General features: G+C 41.9%; 2 protein-coding genes across 2 annotated transcripts in view; both read left to right on the top strand.

The window, feature by feature from the left end:
• The first annotated feature begins 2,193 nt into the window (after positions 1-2,193).
• On the top strand, positions 2,194-6,950 carry LOC138951355 (G-protein coupled receptor GRL101-like). The gene is made up of 3 exons (XM_070323005.1): positions 2,194-2,502; positions 4,902-5,583; positions 5,776-6,950. Exons 1-3 carry the CDS (start codon positions 2,194-2,196, stop codon positions 6,948-6,950), a joined length of 2,166 nt encoding a protein of 721 aa, XP_070179106.1.
• A 4,859-nt stretch (positions 6,951-11,809) lies between these two features.
• The window catches only part of LOC138982519 (DIS3-like exonuclease 1), a 31,115-nt gene continuing 21,051 nt past the window's right edge, over positions 11,810-21,873 (top strand). Inside the window, exons 1-8 of the mRNA XM_070355824.1 lie at positions 11,810-12,024; positions 13,127-13,330; positions 13,994-14,121; positions 18,091-18,242; positions 18,962-19,043; positions 19,807-19,948; positions 20,625-20,754; positions 21,103-21,266. Of these exons, the coding sequence (XP_070211925.1) occupies positions 13,174-13,330; positions 13,994-14,121; positions 18,091-18,242; positions 18,962-19,043; positions 19,807-19,948; positions 20,625-20,754; positions 21,103-21,266 (955 nt within the window). The 5' untranslated portion in view covers positions 11,810-12,024; positions 13,127-13,173. The remainder of the gene's footprint in view (positions 12,025-13,126; positions 13,331-13,993; positions 14,122-18,090; positions 18,243-18,961; positions 19,044-19,806; positions 19,949-20,624; positions 20,755-21,102; positions 21,267-21,873) is intronic.

Raw genomic sequence — 21,873 nt, 5'->3', positions numbered from 1 at the left:
GAAATTTTGGTCGGGTAATGTTCGACGAAGCCCGGACTTCGGTATTGCATTTCAGCGTGGTGGCTTAAAAATTAATTAATGACTTTGGTCATTAAAAATCTGAAAATTGTAAAATAAATATGATTTTTATAAAACGATCCAAATTTACGTTTATCTTATTTTCCATCATTTGCTGATTCCAAAAACATATAAATATGTTATATTCGGATTAAAAACAAGCTCTGAAAATTAAATATATAAAAATTATTATCAAAATAAAATTTTCCAAATCAATTTAAAAACACTTTCATCTTATTCCTTGTCGGTTCCTGATTCCAAAAACATATAGATATGATATGTTTGGATTAAAAACACGCTCAGAAAGTTAAAACGAAGAGAGGTACAGAAAAGCGTGCTATCCTTCCCAGCGCAACTACTACCCCGCTCTTCTTGTCAATTTCACTGCCTATGCCGTGAGCGGTGGACTGACGATGCTACGAGTATACGGTCTTGCTGCGTTGCATTGCGTTCAGTTTCATTCTGTGAGTTCGACAGCTACTTGACTAAATGTTGTATTTTCGCCTTACGCGACTTGTTATATATTTTATCAAATTGATTGAAATTTGGTCAAGCAATCTTCAACGAAGCCCGGCCTATGGGATTGTATTTCTACGTGGAAGCTTAATAATTAATTAATGAGTTTGGTGATTAAAATCTCAACATTTTGAATAAAATCCAAATGTTAGTATTCGATCCAAAAATGGTTTCATTTTATTTTTTATCATTACCTGATTTAAAATCAATTAGAAATGTTCTGTTTGGATTAAAAACAAGCTCACAAAGTAAAGAAGAAACAAGTCGCGTAAGGCGAAAATATAACATTTAGTCAAGTAGCTGTCGAACTCACAGAATGAAACTGAACGTAGTCCGCCGCAAGTGCAAAAGGCAGTGAAAGTGACGAGCCTGTTTGGCGCGGCAGCGGTTGCGCTGTGCTTCATAGCACGCTTCAAGTTACTGTACCTCTCTTCGTTTTAAGTTTCTGAGCGTGTTTTTAATCCAAACATATCATATCTATATGTTTTTGGAATCAGGAACCGACAAGAAATAAGATGAAATAGTTTTTAAAACGATTTCGGAAATTTAATTTTGATCATAATTTTTATATTTTTAATTTTCAGAGCTTGTTTTTAATCCAAATATAACATATGTATATGTTTTTGGAATCAGAAAATGACGAGGAATAAGATGAAATTGTTTTTGGATCGTTTAATAAAAAAATAATTTTAATTACAAGTTTCCGATTTTTAATGACCAAACTCACTCATTAGTTTTTAAGCCACCAAGCTGAAATGCAATACCGAAGTCCGGGCTTTGTCGAACATTACTTGACCAAAATTTCAACCAATTTGGTTAAAAAATGAGGGCGTGACAGTCCGCCTCAACTTTCACGAAAAGCGCGCCGGATATGACGTCATCAAAGACATCTATAAAAAAAAAAATGAGAAAAAACGTATGGGGATATCATAGCCAGGAACTCTCATGTCAAATTTCATAAAGATCGGTCCAGTAGTTTGGTCTGAATCGCTCTACACGCACGCACACACACACACACACACACACACACACACACACACACACACACACACACACACACACAGACAGACACACACACACACGCACATTCACCACGACCCTCGTCTCGATTCCCCCCTCTACGTTAAAACATTTAGTCAAAACTTGACTGAATGTAAAAAGAATACAGCCAAAGCGCGCTTTCCTGTAAAAGCGCTATACGCTTCTGCGCTATGCTAGCTTGTCACTTCAAGCAAATACGGGCCGCTACGTTTTGCTCGAGAATGTCAGCTCTTTCAGTCTCGGCCGCGGATTATCTTTTTCGTGAAATGCAGAGCTTTCAGTGTGGTAGAAACATCCGTATACGTTCTGGTATTTCAGCTACGTTCTGGTATTTCAGCTACTTTCTGGTATTTCAGCTACGGGTTTATTGGAATGTGGATTGACAACACTGTGGCCTATCATCCCTCCTACCTCATGGACACCGACTCACTTCGATACCTCTGCGGCAGATTCGGTTCGAGACACAACTATGAACATATCTATCTTGACGTGCACTGTCGATATCCCACTGGCATCGCCTTTCAGCCTTTATGTGAAGTTGGATCGTCCAAAGAACACGAGCCGTTTCTGAAAATCGAAATGGTTCCCCCCAAAAACCAAGATTTCCCATTACCAGTGCTGGCATGCCAAGACGAACACGTCACGTTTCCATTTTTGCCCTGCCAGAGTCCGTCTTTACAGGTGTACCTCAGCGACAACTTCACGGCAATTAAAAAACCTGTCCAGGAAGAAATTCCAAGTTTCACCTGTGACAACGGGGTGCAGCAGGTACCTTACACTTTGCTGTGTGATCATCGCCAGGAATGCAGCGACAACTCTGATGAAGATTTCTGTCAGTTTCAACCTTGTTCAGGAAGCACGCCTCTACAGTGTGGATCCAGCAAACAGGTGCTGTTTCTAAATGTGTATCTGATCTTATGTGTTATGTGCGCCCTCTCTCTGCTTGCTTTGGCTTTCTGTGAGTGGATTTACAACAGAGCGATTTCTGAAATTGTTAACCGAATCATTTCTGAAATTACTATGAGGTAGGAGGGGTGTTATGATTTTCTGATCCCAGAAACCCTGGTATCCTTAGTTTAGTCTCAGTTTGTTGGGTTGGGGTGGGGTTGGTGCACAGTGTTTCAACCGAAAAATCCAGTGTGCATATGTTCTGCGCGTTCTTAGAATCCGGTTTCATTCTAGAATGGACCGGGTCCAGGTTGGAATTCTAACCCTGCGCAAGTACAGGGGTGCCATTCTAGAATGAAACCCTTGTTGCTGGTCCATTCTAGAATCGGCCGTGCGCAAGGTTGGAATTTGGGTCCAAGTTGGAATAGTCATTTCAGTTAGACTATCACACAGCCAAAGCCACAAATGTGGATTTTCTGTTTGTTTTTGTTTTTTGTGTGTTTGGTTGGGTTTTTTTCTCTCGGGTTTTTTACACTTTACTCAAAGACATCGTGAATTGGGATTGTGATGTTCTGAAAGTGATTACGATTTTGAGAGACACTCAGCACTGATCGCTACGAACGGAAATTTCCGGACTGACAGTGTTTTGCAGATCTCGCTTGTAACTGGATTTTCTGTTTGTTTTTGTTTTTTGTGTGTTTGGTTGGGTGTTTTTTTCGGGTTTTTTACACTTTACTCAAAGACATCGGGAATTGGGATTGTGATGTTCTGAAAGTGATTACGATTTTGAGAGACACTCAGCACTGATCGCTACGAACGGAAATTTTCGGACTGACAGTGTTTTGCCGATCTCGCTTGTAACTTTTAATCTTATTCATATACATGAAGAGTTTGAAACGTGGGCATATCACAGTTTGGAAGCAGGGATTCTGATAGATTAAATAAAAACTGTCAAACTTTTAGGCATGGAATTCCCCTTTGAGAGTATTTGTTGTGGTAGTACTACTACTATGAATTGCTTTCAATGTTTTCCCATAATATTATAAAACCAGACAAAAGTTGTTGATTTCTGTTTTTGTTAATGTCAACTTTTTTTTTTAAACCTGTGACAACAGCTCTATAACTCACTCTGTCCTTCTGTTGGTCTGTCTGTCGGTTAGTCGGTCTGACCGTCTGTCTGTCTGTCTGTCTGTCAAAAAAATTGTCAAAAAAACGGACATTTCCGAGAGGGAGACAGCGCTGACATTGCAAGCGGCCGAACCGGCTCTCATCACAAAAACAACTGCCCTGCAAACATTACCGCCCTGGTAGTCCCCCTTGCTATGGTCTGCCTTTGTTTATTGCGTACTCAGGAGTGTCAACTTTCTTGACATGACATGACATCGCAAGATCGCCAAAGGATTTTTTCAGGGGTAGACAAATCAGCCCCATTTTATCAAAGGGAAGGTGCAGGTGGAGATAATTCAAGGGAAGACAACTCTGTCTTACCTACAAACATTACGGCCCCCTTGCTTCACGCATGTCAACTTTCCTCAGAATGGACCAGCAACAAGGGTTTCATTCTAGAATGGCACCCCTGTACTTGCGCAGGGTTAGAATTCCAACCTGGACCCGGTCCATTCTAGAATGAAACCGGATTCTAAGAACGCGCAGAACACATATAATCATATGTCCCAAGACCTCCTCCTTGTTTTGCCTTTGCTTCCGAAGTTATACCATAAGACTCTGCGGTACAAATGAATGCTAGATCGCAGGAGGATTGCCTTTACTTTGCAAAAGCAATTGTTTTAACAGTTTAATTCAATGCCGTAAAATAGGCCAAGAAAGTGCACTCTTCGTGAGGGTTAGGTTGGGTTACTTCCACTGAGTTACTTCTCTTGTTTGTGTACAGGGTGACCTACAAAAAAACTCCACTCCTAGAATGCCAACAACTTTTACACATGTTGATAAAATTACTTCATATTTAGCGTACATTAACTTCTGCTAATGCATTGTTCTGAGTGTTGTATTCTTTAGTTTGACAAAAGGGATGTCTGCTGACACATTTTTTAATTTTTTATTTTTATTTATTTTTTTTTACTGATATAGATCTTGAATCCAGGTCCAAATGACCTATTCTCCTCTGTGTCTGGGAACAACACTGATTTGACCTACGAACTTGACATTTGTTATACTGATCATGCATAAGCTGAAGTTAATGCACTCAATATGAAGTAATTCGTTGAACAGATGCAGAAGTTACATGTATTATAGCATTTTTATAGGTTGCTTTTTTTTCGTGAACCCCGCCTTAATCGTTCGATACCATGCGTTGTAGCGATTCTGTTTGTGGTAATTAAAGTTAAACAGAAAAACGATAAATCCGAATAACTGCAAAGTGGTCATGTGAAACATTGCAGTGTATCAGACTGGACCAGTGGTGTGATGGTCAGAGCGACTGTTTTAACGGAATAGACCAGCTCGGTTGTGTGAATAGCATAGTACACACGGATGCCACTGGCCTGTATTCTTCACTTCCTCCTCCTGCCGTGGTTCATCTGGATCCAACATCAGAGTCGAGAATCAGCGTCACCATGACACCGCTTCCAACCAATCCCGTCGGAGTTCCGTATTGTCCAGAGACCCACTTTCAGTGTCCGGGGGACGGGTTCTGTTTGCCCGTGTTTGTCCGGTGTAATGGCGTCACGGACTGTCCGAATGGGGAGGATGAGAAGGATTGCAGCTCCTACACCTGTCCCGGGCTGTACAGGTGTAGAGGTTCCACCATCTGCCTGCACGCTCTGCACGTGTGTGACGGACTGAAGCAGTGCCCGCTGTACGACGACGAGCTTTACTGTCACCTGACCTGCCCGACAAATTGCACGTGCCTCGGGCTGGTGTTCATGTGTCCACGGGATTTCCCTGTGTATACTTTCACAGACCTTCGCTATCTTGACGCCAGGGAGAGCGGTCTAACTTTACTCAATCTGACACAAAACCTGATGTTGGTTCACGTAAGCCTTGCCAGGTGTGGTCTGTCTCAACTAGCAGCCGTCACACTGCCCAATCTACGCAGTCTGGATCTCAGTGACAACAACATTCGTAACATTACCACTACAGACCTAACGTTCTTTCCCAATCTTCGTGAGTTGAGTTTGGCAGGTAACCCACTGATCGTATTGCTATCAGTCGATAGCAATGTATCCTTGAGATTTCCCTTTCTGTTATCCAGTCTAGACTTTTCTCGCATTTTTATGCGAGAATTTAACACAGATGTCTTGAAGATATTTCCAGACTTGTCCTTTCTTAACCTCTCCCACAATGGAATCCAAAGAGTCACAGGAACGTTCCGGGCGTTGAACATGTTGAAAGTGTTGGACATTCGTGGTTGCCCCTTGATATACATCCAGAAGGATGTGTTAAAAGACCAGGAGCATCTTCAGCAATTATATGCAGATAACTACAAGCTGTGCTGCTCGGCCACTTTACCAGCTGGCTTCAGTCTGAACAACTGCAGAGCTCCCTTTGATGAGGTATCCTCCTGCGAGTCACTGCTGAGGTCTGATCTGTACCGAGTGGCACTGGCAGTCTTCTCTGCTTTCTCTGTCCTAGGGAATCTCGGCAGCTTCTTTGCCAGAATTTTCGTTTGGAAGACTGGAAGCAAGTCAGGCTTTGGTGTATTTGTGTTCCATCTGTGTGTGTCGGACTTTGTCATGGGGGTGTACCTGGCCATTATCGGGCTTGCTGACCACCTTTACCGAGGTATCTACTTGTGGGAGGACATCTACTGGAGAAACAGCGCAGCGTGCAAGGTGGCTGGATTTCTCTCTCTTCTGTCTAGTGAAGTCTCTGCCTTCATCGTGTGTTTTATCACCCTGGATCGGTTCCTAGTTCTGCGCTTTCCTCTCAGCGGTTTACACTTCAGCAACACAACGGCCCACGTGACGTGTGCAGTGACGTGGCTGGTTGGGATGATGTTGGCGGCTGTGCCCCTCACCCAACACTGGGAGTTCTACAGTCAGACAGGCATCTGCATCCCCCTGCCCATCACCAGGACTGGCTTTGCCGGTCGCACTTATTCCTTTGGTATCATGATCGTTCTCAACTTTGTCCTATTTCTGCTGATTGCTGCTGGGCAGATCTTCATCTACAGTTCCATCAGGGCCAACAGGATGAGCTTAGGGACAGACTCGGTGAGGAAAGACCAAGACGTCAACATTGCCCGTCGCTTGATCACCATCGCTGTGTCCGACTTTCTGTGCTGGTTTCCCATCGGCTTGCTGGGTCTGCTGGCGTCTGGTGATGTTCCTATCCCTGGTGAGCTCAACGTGGCCATGGCCATCCTGGTGCTGCCGCTCAACTCGGCGCTGAACCCGTTTCTCTACAACCTGAACATGGTGCTGGAGCGGAGGAGGAAGGCCAAGGAGCAGCAGTTGTTCAAAGCACTGGAGTCACATGTTTTGCTTTAGGAGATCTTTCGTCCAGGATAGAATATTGTTTTTTCCATATCTATATTAGACTAGGGGATTTTAGGCAGTGATATGTATTGCGAGTTTGAAGTTTTCTATTCTCTCTTTTTTAAATACGATCAGTCTTGAGTAATATCATGAAACAAAGAAATTCTTTCCACTGTGTTTTAAAATGTATTTGTTCAAGGAAAACAGTACTGGTATCATATTGGCTTTTTGTTGTGCAGTGTGCTCGAAGTCATAGAGAATACTACATGACTTGCTGTGTAAAACCAGGTTTACACGAGTTTTGTTTATATATATATATGGAAATGCGAGCGAAAGTGAGCTTTTTAATATTTGGTAAATAAAAACACACACACTGAAACAAACAAGAAGAGCAAACGCTCGATCGAGTCACTTTCGCAGTTCTGAATATTATATGAGGCATCAGATGGACAGGAAGAAATTGCTATTCACAACACAATACAGATGTAAATAATTTGATGTAAAGAATAATCCTATAAAGTTTGAATCAAATCCGATGAATAGTTTCAGAGATATGATATTTCAATTTTTTTCCTTCAAGACATACCTGTGACCTTGAAAAAGGTCAAAGGTCACCAAAGCAGACGTCAAAGTGTAGAGGTCACTGGGAGTCACGTTCACATAAAATTTGAGCCCGGTCACTTTTATAGTTTCCGAGAAAAGCCCAACGTTAAGTTGTGTGTTGCCGAACAGAAAAGGCTAGTTATCTCCCTTGTTTTTCTGATAACGTTCGTAAAAGGCTACAGATGTAAATACTTTGATGTAAAGAATAATCCTACAAAGTTTCAATCACATCCGATGAACTTTGTCAAAGATATAAAATGTCTAATTTTTCCTTTGACGCTGACCTGTGACCTTGAAAAAGGTCAAAGGTCAACGAAACCATCGTTAAAGTGTAGAGGTCATTGGAGGTCACGACTAAACAAAATATGAGCCGGATCGCTTTGATAGTTTCCGAGAAAAGTCCAACGTTAAGGTGGTGTCTACGGACGGCCGGCCGGCCGGACGGCCGGCCGGACAGACTAACACTGACCGATTACATAGAGTCACTTTTTCTCAAGTGACTCAAAAACAACGAGCGTATCATATTCCTGTTATTACACAGGATGCCATGGAGTATTCTGGTTATTCCACATTGCGTGCCGTCTACCTCAAACGTCTTGACAGCTCTGTCGCTTTGAATCCGCGTCCAACTTTATTTGAGCATAATATGTTTGTTTCGAAAGAAAAGAGGCACGAATTTGCCTCAAGAACAAAACGAAATAAGAAAAAAAACACATATTATTCCTCCTCGCTTTAAACTCTTGTGTCACCGAGGTCGGAGTATTCAAATTGAAGAGGAGTCTCTGAATACCTCTTCCAAAGTGAATCCCTGACGTCATGCAGAAGCAAACTGATAAAGTGCTTAGAGACTGTCACACACACATATGCACACACACACATATATATGCGCAGTCTGTCATCCACAAACTCACAGAATTTTCGCTCTCTCAAACTGTAAAATGTACAAAACCCAGTAAATGAAGTTTATACATTTCTTGAACAAAACAACATACACAAAACTCACATTTACACATCAAATAAACCCAATCCCTTGCCAAAGATAATTAACGATTATACTCTAATTACTCTCATTCACTCACATCAAATCTCCATCTCGCAAACACACCCTCTTGCTATCAACCATCTTACACTGAAATTACACTTCCTGCATGAGTTATCTTTAGGGACGGATTTAGCGGAAAAGTTACCATCCAGCAGGTCTGACAGTGACTTGAAGTGAAGCGAGATCCTGGGTGTAGATGCCTCGAAGACGAATGACGTCACGAACGCAGAATGAGTTCCTGGCGAAATGAGTCCATAGCAGCCCTCAGCAGTAGAACGAGTTCCATGCGAAGCGAGTCCATAGCAGCCCTCAGCAGTAGAACGAGTTCCATGCGAAGCGAGTCCATAGCAGCCCTCAGCAGTAGAATGAGTTAGCTTGACTGGGCTGGCGGATCATCTCCATCACTCCTCAAGAAGAAACCGCAACCTGAAATGGTTAACACTGCGCTTAGTCCATGGTTAACTCACATCGCTTATCCGTTCCCATATATCAAACCCAATGCAGGAAAGAATGGACAAAGCCTCTATGACTCTCACACACTCGCACAAATACTTCATATGTTATGAACGTTCTACCAATTCATTACATGTTTAATAATTGGCAGAAGTTATGCAACCATGTAACAAGACGAAAATAGCTTTAAGTCTTGTTACATACACAAGTTATCATAATGCACAGACCATATTCAAAATTGATAACTAACATAACTAACAATACTAATAAAACTAACCTTCTTTAAACGAAATACCTGACTAACTAGCCTGAACATATAGGAAACGCACAGACACGAAACAACAAACATGTACCACGCAAGCAGCCTAAACTACACATAAAACAATAGAAAAGAATTACGCACCACATCCTGGTTGCATGAAAGCATATATACACGAAATTCCCCTGTCAATGAAGACAGCTCCCTTTTGCTCTGTGGAAGCAAAAGTAACGTTCAATTGAAGAACGGATTCCAGTCTGGAACGCAGACTACCAGCCCTTTAAACGGCTACAACAAGAACAAGAAATTCCTCCGAGGTAGGAAAAACACCCCCGTCAAAGGGAAATAACCTTCTCAGTTGGTGGCAGTGACTGAGTGAGAATGGTTATTTCCCTTTGACCATTAAGATGTCCCTCTATAAGTCCTTGTATAATTTTAATCCACCAATAAGTCCCTAACCGTGTGTTTGACTGGTCCCAATTTTTGTAAGGACCGTCTCAGGAATGTATAGAACCTGTTCACCAAGTTTGGTGACGATCGGTCCGTTCATTCTTGAGATCTATATGCGAACACAAACACACAAACACACAAACAAACACATCGACCGAAACCTATACACACCCCTATACCGGGGGTGTAATTACACTCAACTGAATATATAGCTCACTACAGCACACCTGAGATACACCTGTTTCACTAGAATTTAGAGAAAACCGTGCCGCACGAAAACTACGAGTGCTAGTCGTCTCACCGGGCAGGTAAACGACAGCACAAAAACAGGCGCTTGCAATGATTGCATATAATACGAAATAATTACCGCTGCTTGTGACAGAGACACAGGAGTTATAGCGTCACGTGTTACGGAGGTCATTTGCCTGTTCAAAACTCGATATGGTGTTCAAAACTCGATATGGTGTTCTCTTTTCTGCCACGGGCTTTTGTGTACATTTAAAGCCTGATTACCAAACAACGGAATTCTTCATTTTGAGCATATTTTCAAAGTCGACCAAGCACAATAAAACTATTTATTCCCCCCTCTGCTTCTTTACCTCTGTAAACTTGTAGAGCTAGTTATTTTTCGATAAACATCCAGCAACCAAACAAATAACGAGCCAGCAACAGCCTGAATCCTCGATAGCGCATGGGTTGAAAAGCTGTTCTGTGTCGGCACTACTTTTGCGACTGAAAAGTTTCGAACGCTCTAATGTACGAAATATACATCTCTGGAGCAAAGAAAACATGCGCCTTGAGTCGCCTTACGTGGTGAGATCAGGCATGGGAATTGAAAGAAGTAAAAAAGGCTGAAAATCTGTAAGTAATAGCTAAGTCGACGGCGCGAATCGCCTTACCTTACTAGGGGGGTCCGGGGGCATGCCCCTCCCCCCCCCCCCCCGGAAATTGTTTCTCTTCTAAGAACCGAAATGGTGCAATTCGGTGTCATCTGAGCTCCAAGTTTGCCATTAAATTCAGTTTTTAGAACCATTTTTGCCTCCCCCATTTATTACACCCCCGGTGTGTATAGGTTTCACTCGATGTGTTTGTTTGTTTGTTTGTTTGTGTGTTTGTGTTCGCATATAGATCTCAAGAATGAACGGACCGATCGTCACCAAACTTGGTGAACAGGTTCTATACATTCCTGAGACGGTCCTTACAAAAATTGGGACCAGTCAAACACACGGTTAGGGAGTTATTGCTGGATTAAGATTCTACAAGGATTTATACAGAAACATATTCATGGTCAAAGGGAAATAACCTTCTCAGTTGGTGGCAGTGAGAATGGGTGCAGTGAGAATGGTTATTTCCCTTTGACCAACGGGGGTGTTTTTCCTATCGGAGGAATTTCTTGTTTTTTCGGTGGACACTCAGTTTGCTTTTTCGGCGGAACAAAAAAATATTTCGGCGGAAATTTGCCTTTCGGCGGACAATTCCCATGCCTGTGAGATATGTGCGCGATATAAATTCTTGTAAAAAACCCCAAAAAACCGAACGTACCGCATTTAAACTATCACATACAAACTTGAACATAATTATGAATCTCCATATAAAAACAATGAGTTCGGTTGTTTTTTGACTTGACTCGAATCTAACGATCACCCAGCAAGCAAGTTCCAAGGCAAGTAACTCTCATACTGTGTCTGGCGACAAGAGTAGTTCCCCATTCAAATTTCTTTTCATACAGTTTCTTCGACGAAAAACTGCAATCCGACGGTCAGTTTTCAACAATAATTATTTCATTTTATAAACAGATCAGAACGTGATTTTGCCTGCTAAGCAAAAAATGGATGAGGAAATAGGTGCCAAAGTTTGAGGCAGATCCGAGTGCTGGTTTACATTTGCTGGAGATGGGCCGGAACACGCTATATACTTCCTTTCTTGTGATCTAGTAACACAGTGGGCCTGACTACAAGAGCGCCCAAAGAGGGTAGAAGCAGAGAGCGCCCGGTTGGGCGCCTGTGGTCGTGTCTAGCAAGGGACGTCACTCTCGATAAATTTTCAGGCAGTGTCCGAAAAGAAAGCAGACCCAGCTGAGAGCGCAGACGATTGGGCTAGCAAAGGATCCACTTCAAATCAAGCGATAATATCAAGATCTTAGCTTTTAGACAATCTACATAAAGCCGTATGCAGTGAAGGTCCTAAAGCTTCTTTTGTTTTAGCTGAAGATCCGGCTTTACTTCTTCTTCTTCACGTTCGTGAGGAAATCCCTTTTCAGGGCAACGATCCTCATTTTGGTTGGTGCGCCTAATTAGTAATTTCCCTAGAAAGATAAAGTGGATAGTATCAAAACAGTGGTGGGTTGGTAGGCAAGCTATTGCTTTTCGCTATTTGCCGTGGCGCCCGATTTCAGGGTCTAAAACTAAAAACTAAAGGGGGAGTTTACGTTCTCACAGAAACTGTTTCTATTACAGTGGTAGGGACATGAGTTGGTGATACGCTAAAATGGGTCTAAAACTGAAGTATCGTGGGTTTATTTAAGCTGTCAGTGTCAGTTGTCATGCCTTAATTTTACTATTTTTTAGCCTTTTTTGCATTGATCATGCAACCAGTGTTCCAGTAAAGTTCACGTAAACATATAGCCATGTCAAGATTCTGAATCTGAGGTATTAAAGTGTACACAATTTTATCCAGGAGGTATGAACAGTGTGTTTGTCCTGATATTGTGACAGCATGCATTATATATTGAGAGGTTACAACACGAGTGTTTTTGTTTTTATATGGCTTGTATTTCAGTCAAGACACCGCCGGGTGAGTGGCGCACCGTACGCCGGCTTTGTCGGGTGAGTGGCGCACCGTACGCGATTGACGCCACACGAAGGAAAACTTCTAAAAATAGTAACGGGAATATGGATTGAGCGTTGTGGACAGTGACCTTCTAAAAATAGTAACGGGAATATGGATTGACGCCACACGAAGGAAGGGAGATAAACGCAAAACACTGGAGAAGATAAGGAAGAGTTACTGGGAATGGATCTGGGAAGATGAACAGAAAAACCAAAATCGGTTCAGCGCTGCGCGCTGAGAGCACGTGTTGAAAATTATCATCGACCAGGTTGTGTCCGGGGTCTACCTGAATATGCCCACCAAATTTGAAGCAGATCCATCGAGAACTTTGGCCGTGCATCGCGAACACACACACACACACACACACACACACACACACACACACACACACACACACACACACACACACACACACACACACACACACAGACACACACAGACAGACAGACACAAGTCGTATTATATATATAGATATATGTGGGTAAAGGCAACTTTAATTGCGCATACTGTACCTTAACTTAATACTTATACCTGATCCCTGGATTTTTGCAGTGTGCAGTACCCTGACAGTTTACTTTCGCTGAAATAAGTGGAAAAGAATGACGGAGCAGCAGACGTGGGAGGAGCGGGCTGAGCGGTGCTTGAGTCTGCGCAGTGGACAAGGGCGCCCTCTGAAAGTTGTTAGAGAGGTTTACCTGCGTCCTGATGTGCCTTGCTTCAGTCCCATGTGTCTTGCTGGCTGCAGGAATGACTCTGGTATTGCCTTTTGCCTTTCTGGTACAGTAGAACCCCCTTATGAGACCCCCACATATCTGAGATAATCAGGCCTTGAAAAGGAAGGAATTTTGAAATGGAGGTAAATTTACAAAGGTTGTGTATGAACAGAAACTATGAAAAACCAAGGACTGAGTTTAAAAAGTTAAAATGGAAGATGGGGGAAATATTAAATCCGGGGGTCTTAAGTTAGTTAAAAGAGGTGTTCCTCTGAATACCTTGCTGCTCAAAACATGCTTATATTATGATCTGAGATTCTGGTTGTAAAACAAAAGTTGTAGGAAATACAAGACTGCTTGAGTCAAGTCATGCTTGAAAATGTAAGCTGAAAATGTAAGCTATTTCAACAAAAGTTGTAGGAAATACAAGACTACTTGAGTCAAGTCATGCTTGAAAATGTAAGCTGAAAATGTGAGCTATTTCACAAGAAGTCCCAGAGTGCATGGCATTTGGAGCTGACAAACAAAACCAAAACAAATGTATTCACTGATATTCTTCATAGTTGTCAGCTAGACTGTTGAGTGATGCAGATACTATGTGAAAGACTGTAGTATAATGCAAAATATAGGGCGAATCAATGACGTCAGTTACATTTAACATATTTTGAAAATTAAATGACATGTGACTTTTGTTTATTTACGCAAGATGCTTTGCTGCCCAATGGTGCCAGTCACTATATTGTTCCTGAGTGTCGGATTGCCAAAGACTATTTGGAGCTGTTTGAACTTACTGAAATGCAAGGTGTGGTCTTCACACAGACAGCCGCACATTGTGTGAGTACAGTCAGAATGTAGGCTTAAGCCAAGGAGAGAGAGATTGTGTGTGTGGGCATATATAGTGTTAGTGTGTGTTTTGGTGAGGGGAGGGGGGGGGGTAAATGTGTTTGAGTGTGTGTACAATGCTTGAATAAGATAAACATTTTGTTTAGATGTTCTCATGGCTTGAGCATTGACGCTTGACACATTTGTAGACTTTGGTGATCTTCACTCAGGAATATTTCTTGATTTACCCTTGTCTTATTTCAAGATCACATCAGGTTTTGAGCCATGTAACAAAGGAGTGCACTACCCTTACCCCCTTATTCAACTTTGTATCCAAGAATAACTTCATGTCTCAAAGTTGCCATGTTAGCAGATGTGTTTATTCTTGCATGCTTGTTTGTACATGTGTCTAAGAATAGACAATGTTAAAAAAATAACTCAGGTTTGTATGGTTTGTGAAAGAGTGAAAACTCTTGGTTTTATTGAGTCAATTGTGTGTTATTGAGTACATGACATTATAGGCCAGTCACAAGTGAGTGGTGTGTCTAAAGCACGTGGACAAGGAGTACACGTTGAAAGCTTGCCTCAATTAAAGCAAGAGTATTCCCTCATACAAACTGGACAGATATTTTCCAACATCGTCTACTGTTCTTAGACATATATACAAACACTAGATGAATACCCGCTTTGCCGGGTAGCCGGCTTCGCCGGGAAGAAGTAGAGCCGAATACCCGGCTTGAGTGGCGCACCGTACGCCGGCTTCGCCGGGTCCGAACCATGGACCCGCCAAGCTTAGGTCCTACCCAGATTCTCTAAAATGATTCAGAGGCCATATTGCCATTCCTGCTCATATCATGTCGTGTTCCATCATTGTCGACGACGAATGTAACCGAGTGCCGAAACTCCACAATCACCTTTGGAGGCGAAGTCCACTCAAACAGGTTTGAGATATTTAGAGCTTATCTCTATGCCCTTTTAAATCTGTTATGGCTTCTCAGAGGAAGGTCAGAACATACCGACACAGCAAAAGCAGCCAGACCACATCACAAACAGAACTCTAGAATCCACAGGTGTTTTCCACACACACACACAAACACACACACACACACACAGAGAAGCCGTATATATATATATCTATATATAGAGATAGATGACAGTGTAATTTTCGCGTGGCTATAAATTGATTCGACCTTTGCACTTTTACAGTGAGGACAATTTAGGGGTGCAAGGACAGTGTTCTGGACAGTGTAGTGACCTTCTAAAAATAGTAACGGAATGGGAATATCCGCGGGCCGTAACCGAGTGCCGAAACTCCACAATCACCTTCGGAGGCGAAGTCCACTCAAACAGGTTTGAGATATTTAGAGCTTATCTCTATGCCCTTTTTAATCTGTTATGGCTTCTCAGAGGAAGGTCAGAACATACCGACACAGCAAAAGCAGCCAGACCATATCACAAACAGAACTCTAGAATCCACAGGTATTTTCCACACAAACACACACACACAGAGAAGCCGTATATATATATATCTATATGTATAGATATATAGAGATAGATGACAGTGTATTTTTTGCGTGGCTAAAAATTGATTCGACCTTTGCACTTTTACAGTGAGGACAATTACGGGTACCAAGGAAAGCATTCTGGACACCGCGTAGCGTAGCGAAGGAAGGGAGGTAAATGCTGAAGACATGAAGAAGATAAGGAAGAGTTATGGTAGTTGATCCCCCCAAAAAAAACAAAATCGGTTTGCGCTGCGCGCTGAGAGTACGTATTGAAATATCTCATCGACCAGATTTTGTCCGGGGTGTGTCTGAATATGGACACCAAATTTGAAGCAGATCCATCGAGAACTTTGGCCGTGCATGGCGAATACGCACACACACAGACACAAGTCGTATATATATATAGACTAGAGGAGACAGAGACAGACAGCGTGGCGGTTCACCACAATCACCTTTGAAGGCGAAGTCCTGTCAAACGGGTTTGAGAATTTTAGAGCTTATTTCTTAGCCCTATATTATCTGTTGTGGCTTCTCAAATGCCAGAACATACAGACAGACAAAAACCGCTAGACCACATCACAAACAGAACTCTACAATACACAGGTTTTTGCCCACACACACACACAAACACACACACACACAGAGAAGCCGTATATATATGTATATGTATATCTATAAATATATAGAGATAGGTGACAGTGTATTTTTCGCGTGGCTATAAATTGATTCGACCTTTTCACTTTGACAGTAAGAACAACTTACGGGTGCAAGGGAAGCGTTCTGGACAGCGCAGTGACATTCTAAAAATAGTAACTTAGAAACGGGAATATGGATTGAAGCCACACGAAGTCGCAAAACACTGGAGAAGATAAGGAAGAGTTACTGGGAATGGTGAATTCGCCGGGGTGAATCGCGAGACAGAGACAGACAGCGTGGCGGTTCACCACAATCACCTTTGAAGGCGAAACCGCTAGACCACATCACAAACAGAACTCTACAATACACAGGTTTTTGCCCACACACACACACAAACAAACACACACACACACACAGAGAAGCCGTATATATATATGTATATCTATATCTATAAATATATAGAGATAGGTGACAGTGTATTTTTCGCGTGGCTATAAATTGATTCGATCTTTTCACTTTGACAGTAAGAACATCTTGAGATTTTTAGAGCTTATTTCTTAGCTCTTTATTATCTGTTGTGGCTTCTCAAATGCCAGAACATACAGACAGACAAAAGCCGCTAGACCACATCACAAACAGAACTCTACAATACACAGGTTTTTGCCCACACACACACACAAACACACACAGAGAAGCCTAATATATATATATATGTATATCTATATCTATAAATATATGGAGATAGGTGGGAGTGTATTTTTCGCGTGGCTATAAATTGATTCGACCTTTTCACTTTGACAGTAAGAACAACTTACGGGTGCAAGGGAAGCGTTCTGGACAGCGCAGTGACATTCTAAAAATAGTAACTTAGAAACGGGAATATGGATTGAAGCCACACGAAGGAAGGGAGATAAACGCAACACACTGGAGAAGATAAGGAAGAGTTACTTGTAATGGTGAAATGAACACAAAAACCAAAATCGGTTCAGCGCTGCGCGCTGAGAGCACGTGTTGAAATATCTCATCGATGATATTGTGTCCGGGGTGTAGCTGAATACGGTGTCCAAATTTGAAAAAGATCCACCGAGAACTTTGGCGTTGTGATGTGGTCCAGCGGCTTTGGTGTGTCGGTATGGGGGCCCGGGTAGCTGAGGTGGAACCAAAATCGGTTCAGCGCTGCGCGCTGAGAGCACGTGTTGAAAATTCTCATCGACCAGGTTGTGTCCGGGGTCTACCTGAATATGCCCACCAAATTTGAAGCAGATCCATCGAGAACTTTGGCCGTGAATCGCGAACACACACACACACACACACAGACACAAGTCGTATATATATAGAAGCATGCAAGAATAAACACATAGGCTAAAATGGCAACTTTGAGGCATCAAGTCATACTTGAAATTGAATACAAAGGTGAAAGTGGATTGGAATATTAATACCAAAGTCTTGAACTTATCCTTACCATCCTGATGAAGTCAGCACCAGGCTGACAAAAATTAGATGAAGAATTTACCTAAACTGGTTGCTGTTGTGTTAAATATTTTTGTTTTGATACAAAGGAGGAGGGGTGATTTCCGGAGTTTGTTTATTAGGTGTACGACAAAAGCTGATAAATGGTGACTGTGCATGTGAGAGAGAAATAAAAAGACCAAAAAATACTGTACTCATGTGTAATCTTCTTTCTGTTCTGTCGTCTGTCTTCTTCTTTTTTCTGCGTTTTGTGCCTGAGGAAGACCCTAGTGGTCGAAACGTCGTGATTTGTTATTCGTTTCGTCTTCGTCAAACATGTGAGTACAGTATTTTTTGGTCTTTTTATTAGATGTATGTTTTTACTTGACAGGTGCAGCACGAAGGCAGTCGGCGTCTTGCAGCACGACTGAGGCGTCTTGTCCAGGACCCTGATGCTGGCTGCATCCTGTTCTGCAATGAGTTCCAGAAATATGCCCACTGTCTGCAGGAACCACAGGAGTCTGTGGCAGAATGGCGACTGAGGTACAGTGGAAACCCCCTTTTAAGACATCAACAAATCTGATAAAATCAGGTCTTAATAAGGAGGGAGTCTTAAAATGGGGGTACATTTACAGAGGTTATGAAAAGAAATTCTGAGAAAACAGGGTCTTAAAAGGGAGGGAGTCTTAAATTGGGGGGTCTTAAAAGGGGGGTTCCACTGTATACCTTCTGGGGGATTGATTCTGTGTGACTGTGAGACGGAAAGAAAATGGCAGTGTTTCAAAATGTCTGTAACGCAAGAGTTGAGTCATGGGTTTTTAAGTCAATGCACAAATATATTGTAATTTTTGAGAGAGCCCTATGATTTTGTTTAGTGAAAATGCAAAGATGTGTTTTTTTTTCTTTTCTGTTAGTTTTAAATGCATGAAAGCAGAAATTGACAGAACATAATCATTACTCTGCTTTTTCTTGTTATGAATAATAGTAGTCTTGGTGAGATTATTTGTATATATATCGCTTCGTTAGCATCTTGTTGTCTGCTTGCTTGCTTACTCACTTGCTTGCCCACTTGCTTGCTTGGTAAACTTTTATTACTGTTGTAACTGCAAGAGAGGAATCTTTTCTTCAAGGGTAATTACTGATTGGCTACATCTACAAATCGGATAACATCTAGCTTCTATCTGAGTTCAGCACTCACTCATTATGCTCGAACATGCAAGGAAGTCATATAACTTAAATGTACTTGTATTTTCTGTTGCTAGGTCAACGTTCAGAGCAGCAGAGTGGCTGTTTGACCACTTAGCAGGGCAGGTGCCTCTTGTAATGGTGACACAAACTGAGGAGGTATGTATTAAATTCTATGAATAAAGTTGCACAACGACCACATTGGGCGGGGATATAGCTCAGTTGGTAGCGCGCTGGATTTGTATTCAGTTGGCCGCTGTCAGCGTGAGTTCGATCCCAGGTTCGGCGGAAATTTATTTCAGAGTCAACTTTGTGTGCAGACTCTCTTCGGTGTCCGAACCCTCCCCCCGTGTACACTACATTGGGTGTGCACGTTAAAGATCCCACGATTGACAAAAGGGTCTTTCCTGGCAAAATTGCTTAGGCACAGTTAATAATTGTCTACCTATACCCGTGTGACTTGGAATAATAGGCCGTGAAAGGTAAATATGCGCCGAAATGGCTGCAATCTACTGGCCGTATAAAATTTCATCTCACACGGCATCACTGCAGAGCGCCTAGAACTGTACCCACGGAATATGCGCGATATAAGCGTCATTGATTGATTGATTGATTGATTGTTGTTTTTTAAAAATATTTTTTGATGGGGTAGCATTGTGTTTATTTTAGCTTTTACCTGACCACAGTTTCATTGCATTTGCGATATCTGATTTATTTTTCAACAAGTGAGTGATAGTCCAGTGAGTCCCTATCACATCATTATTATCTTCCCACCATCAAATATTTTTCATCTATTCCCGAACCTGCTACATTGCTTATTTTTATTTTCTCTTTGCTTAGTGATTAATATTATGATTTTGTTACTGATGGTTATAAGAGTTCACAGTACCCTTGCCTGTGTATGCATTTTTTCTCATCATAGGAGGCTGATGTGTATCGGAACCAGAAGATGGGCGTGCTTGTTGTAAGCTTCAAACAGTATATAGCAGAGTTCTGGAAAGGACACGCAGCTATAATGGAGCTGTATACTTCATTGTCCGAAGCTGCTGTTGCTGGCAAGGAAGGTATATGGCCGTTTTGAATTGATTGGTGACAGAATCTCTATAGCTTACGATGTTTTTTTAAAATCAGATTTGAGGAGAGGTTCAGGTATTATGTTGATGCTTGTTTTTTGCGCATTTGAAAACTCTTATTTTCTTCTTCATGGCGACATGCAAGTGCTTCTTTTTCTCCAATGCTTAAATCTTGCATGGTAAAGAGAATACCCTTGGCTTTCAGACATATCAAATACACGGGTCTGTGATTATCGCATTTCCATCAATGAAACCAACATCATCAACTGAAAGCATAACAGATTGTTGCGACATGCAATAGTCAGTGCACAAAAATATTGCTACCTGGCACATTTTATTTTCATTGTGAATCTGACACTTTTAAGCCAACATGATCCATGGAGGTTTTGCTAATTGTTCCCATGGGTATTTAAAAGCAACATAAGACTTAAGAGGTATCCCATTGATAGGGCTGTTAATCTCTTGCAATGAAACGCATGGTTTTTGTTGTTACTTGTTTTGTTTCTGTTTCTTTATTAATCTTTCTCTCTTTCCTATATATTATGGGTAAAAATTAGCATGTGCTCATCTCTTGCCTCATTCTGTCTTTATGTGTGTGAGTGTGTGTGCGTGCACGAGCTCACACATTTAAATCAGAATCGAGTAATATCTGTGACTGCACTTGCAGGTAAGCAGTTCGGAGGGTACTTACCTCAAGCAGTACTGGAGGAGGCATTGAAGTCTGGTCGTTTTGTTAGTGGCCGTCTGAATGTCAACCGTTTCAATGCTGTCACAGAAGCTTTTGTGGCTCGTAGTGGGTATGTGTCTCTTTTCTGTTTTCCTTTTTAAAACTTTAATCGCTTTAAAGATATATATTAAAGACAGCATTTTTGCATTATGTTGGGGCTGGCTTTTGCTTTCTGCTTCATTTGATTACTCGAGTTTGTGGTAAATAGCGAACAATTCTCATTTTCTTGATTGCAGTTTGTATGTGTGTGCATATATGTAGCTGATTCACCTTACTTTTGACAAAGGTGAGTTGTACGAGGATTTCCTCTTCTTGTCTAGTGACAAGAACAGCACTGGCTAGTCTTGTGCTCAGCTCATGTTTTACTGTTGTTGCTGATGTTGTATTTCTTTCCTTAATGTAGTCAATTTTGTTCCAGCGTTGATCTGACAGAAGACAGCGGGGCAGATATTCTGATTGTCGGGGCCAAGGACCGCAACAGAGCCGTCCATGGAGATGAGGTGGTCGTCGACATCTTTCCCAAGTCCCAGTGGCGCATGCGATCTCTGGCAGTCAAAATCGAAGAGGAAAATGAAGTGGAAGGTATAGAGCTTCCTTCCACCCTCACACCCCTGTCCATGCATGTTTGGCACTCAGAATTAACATGCTGTGACATTATCCCTGAGTCAGGCATGAGAATTTTTCAGCCAAATGGCATATTTCCAGAATTGTCAAAGCTATCCAGAGATCATTCTTGGGATCGCCAGATTGCATCAATTTTAGGAGCGGCAGTGAGCACCAGTTCAGAAGGACTCTTGTGCATTGGTGTTGCAGGTTGAAATGTAAATTTCATGAATTTAATCACAAATGAAAAGCAAGATGTCCTGATTATAACAGGCCAAGTTATTCACAAATCTGATACAATTAAGTATATACAGGCATGGGAATTGTCGGCCGAAATGCAATTTTCCGCCGATTTTTGTTGTTGTACCGCCGAAAAAGCAAAAATGTCCGCCGAAAAAATAAATGGGGGAGGCAAAAATGGTTCTGAAAACTGAATTTAATGGCAAACCTGGAGCTCAGATGACACCAAATTGCACAATTTGGGTTCTTTGTAGAAAAAATTTCTGGGGGGGCATGCCCCCGGAGCCCTCTTATAAGGCTAGCGCTTCGCGCCGTCGGCTTTGATATTAATAACACATTTTCAGCC

The sequence above is a fragment of the Littorina saxatilis genome, linkage group LG1, assembly GCF_037325665.1.
Source record: "Littorina saxatilis isolate snail1 linkage group LG1, US_GU_Lsax_2.0, whole genome shotgun sequence".
Taxonomy (NCBI): domain Eukaryota; kingdom Metazoa; phylum Mollusca; class Gastropoda; order Littorinimorpha; family Littorinidae; genus Littorina; species Littorina saxatilis.
This window is presented reverse-complemented; position numbering and strand designations above follow the sequence as displayed.

Excerpts from the sequence above, each read along its gene's own strand:
- LOC138951355 (XM_070323005.1), top strand. The coding sequence starts at position 2,194 with ATGGTTCCCCCCAAAAACCAAGATTTCCCATTACCAGTGCTGGCATGC. Across the intron at positions 2,503-4,901 it reads AGTGTGGATCCAGCAAACAG|TGTATCAGACTGGACCAGTG; the intron begins GTGCTGTTTCTA and ends GAAACATTGCAG. Across the intron at positions 5,584-5,775 it reads TCTCAGTGACAACAACATTC|ACTTGTCCTTTCTTAACCTC; the intron begins GTAACATTACCA and ends AGATATTTCCAG.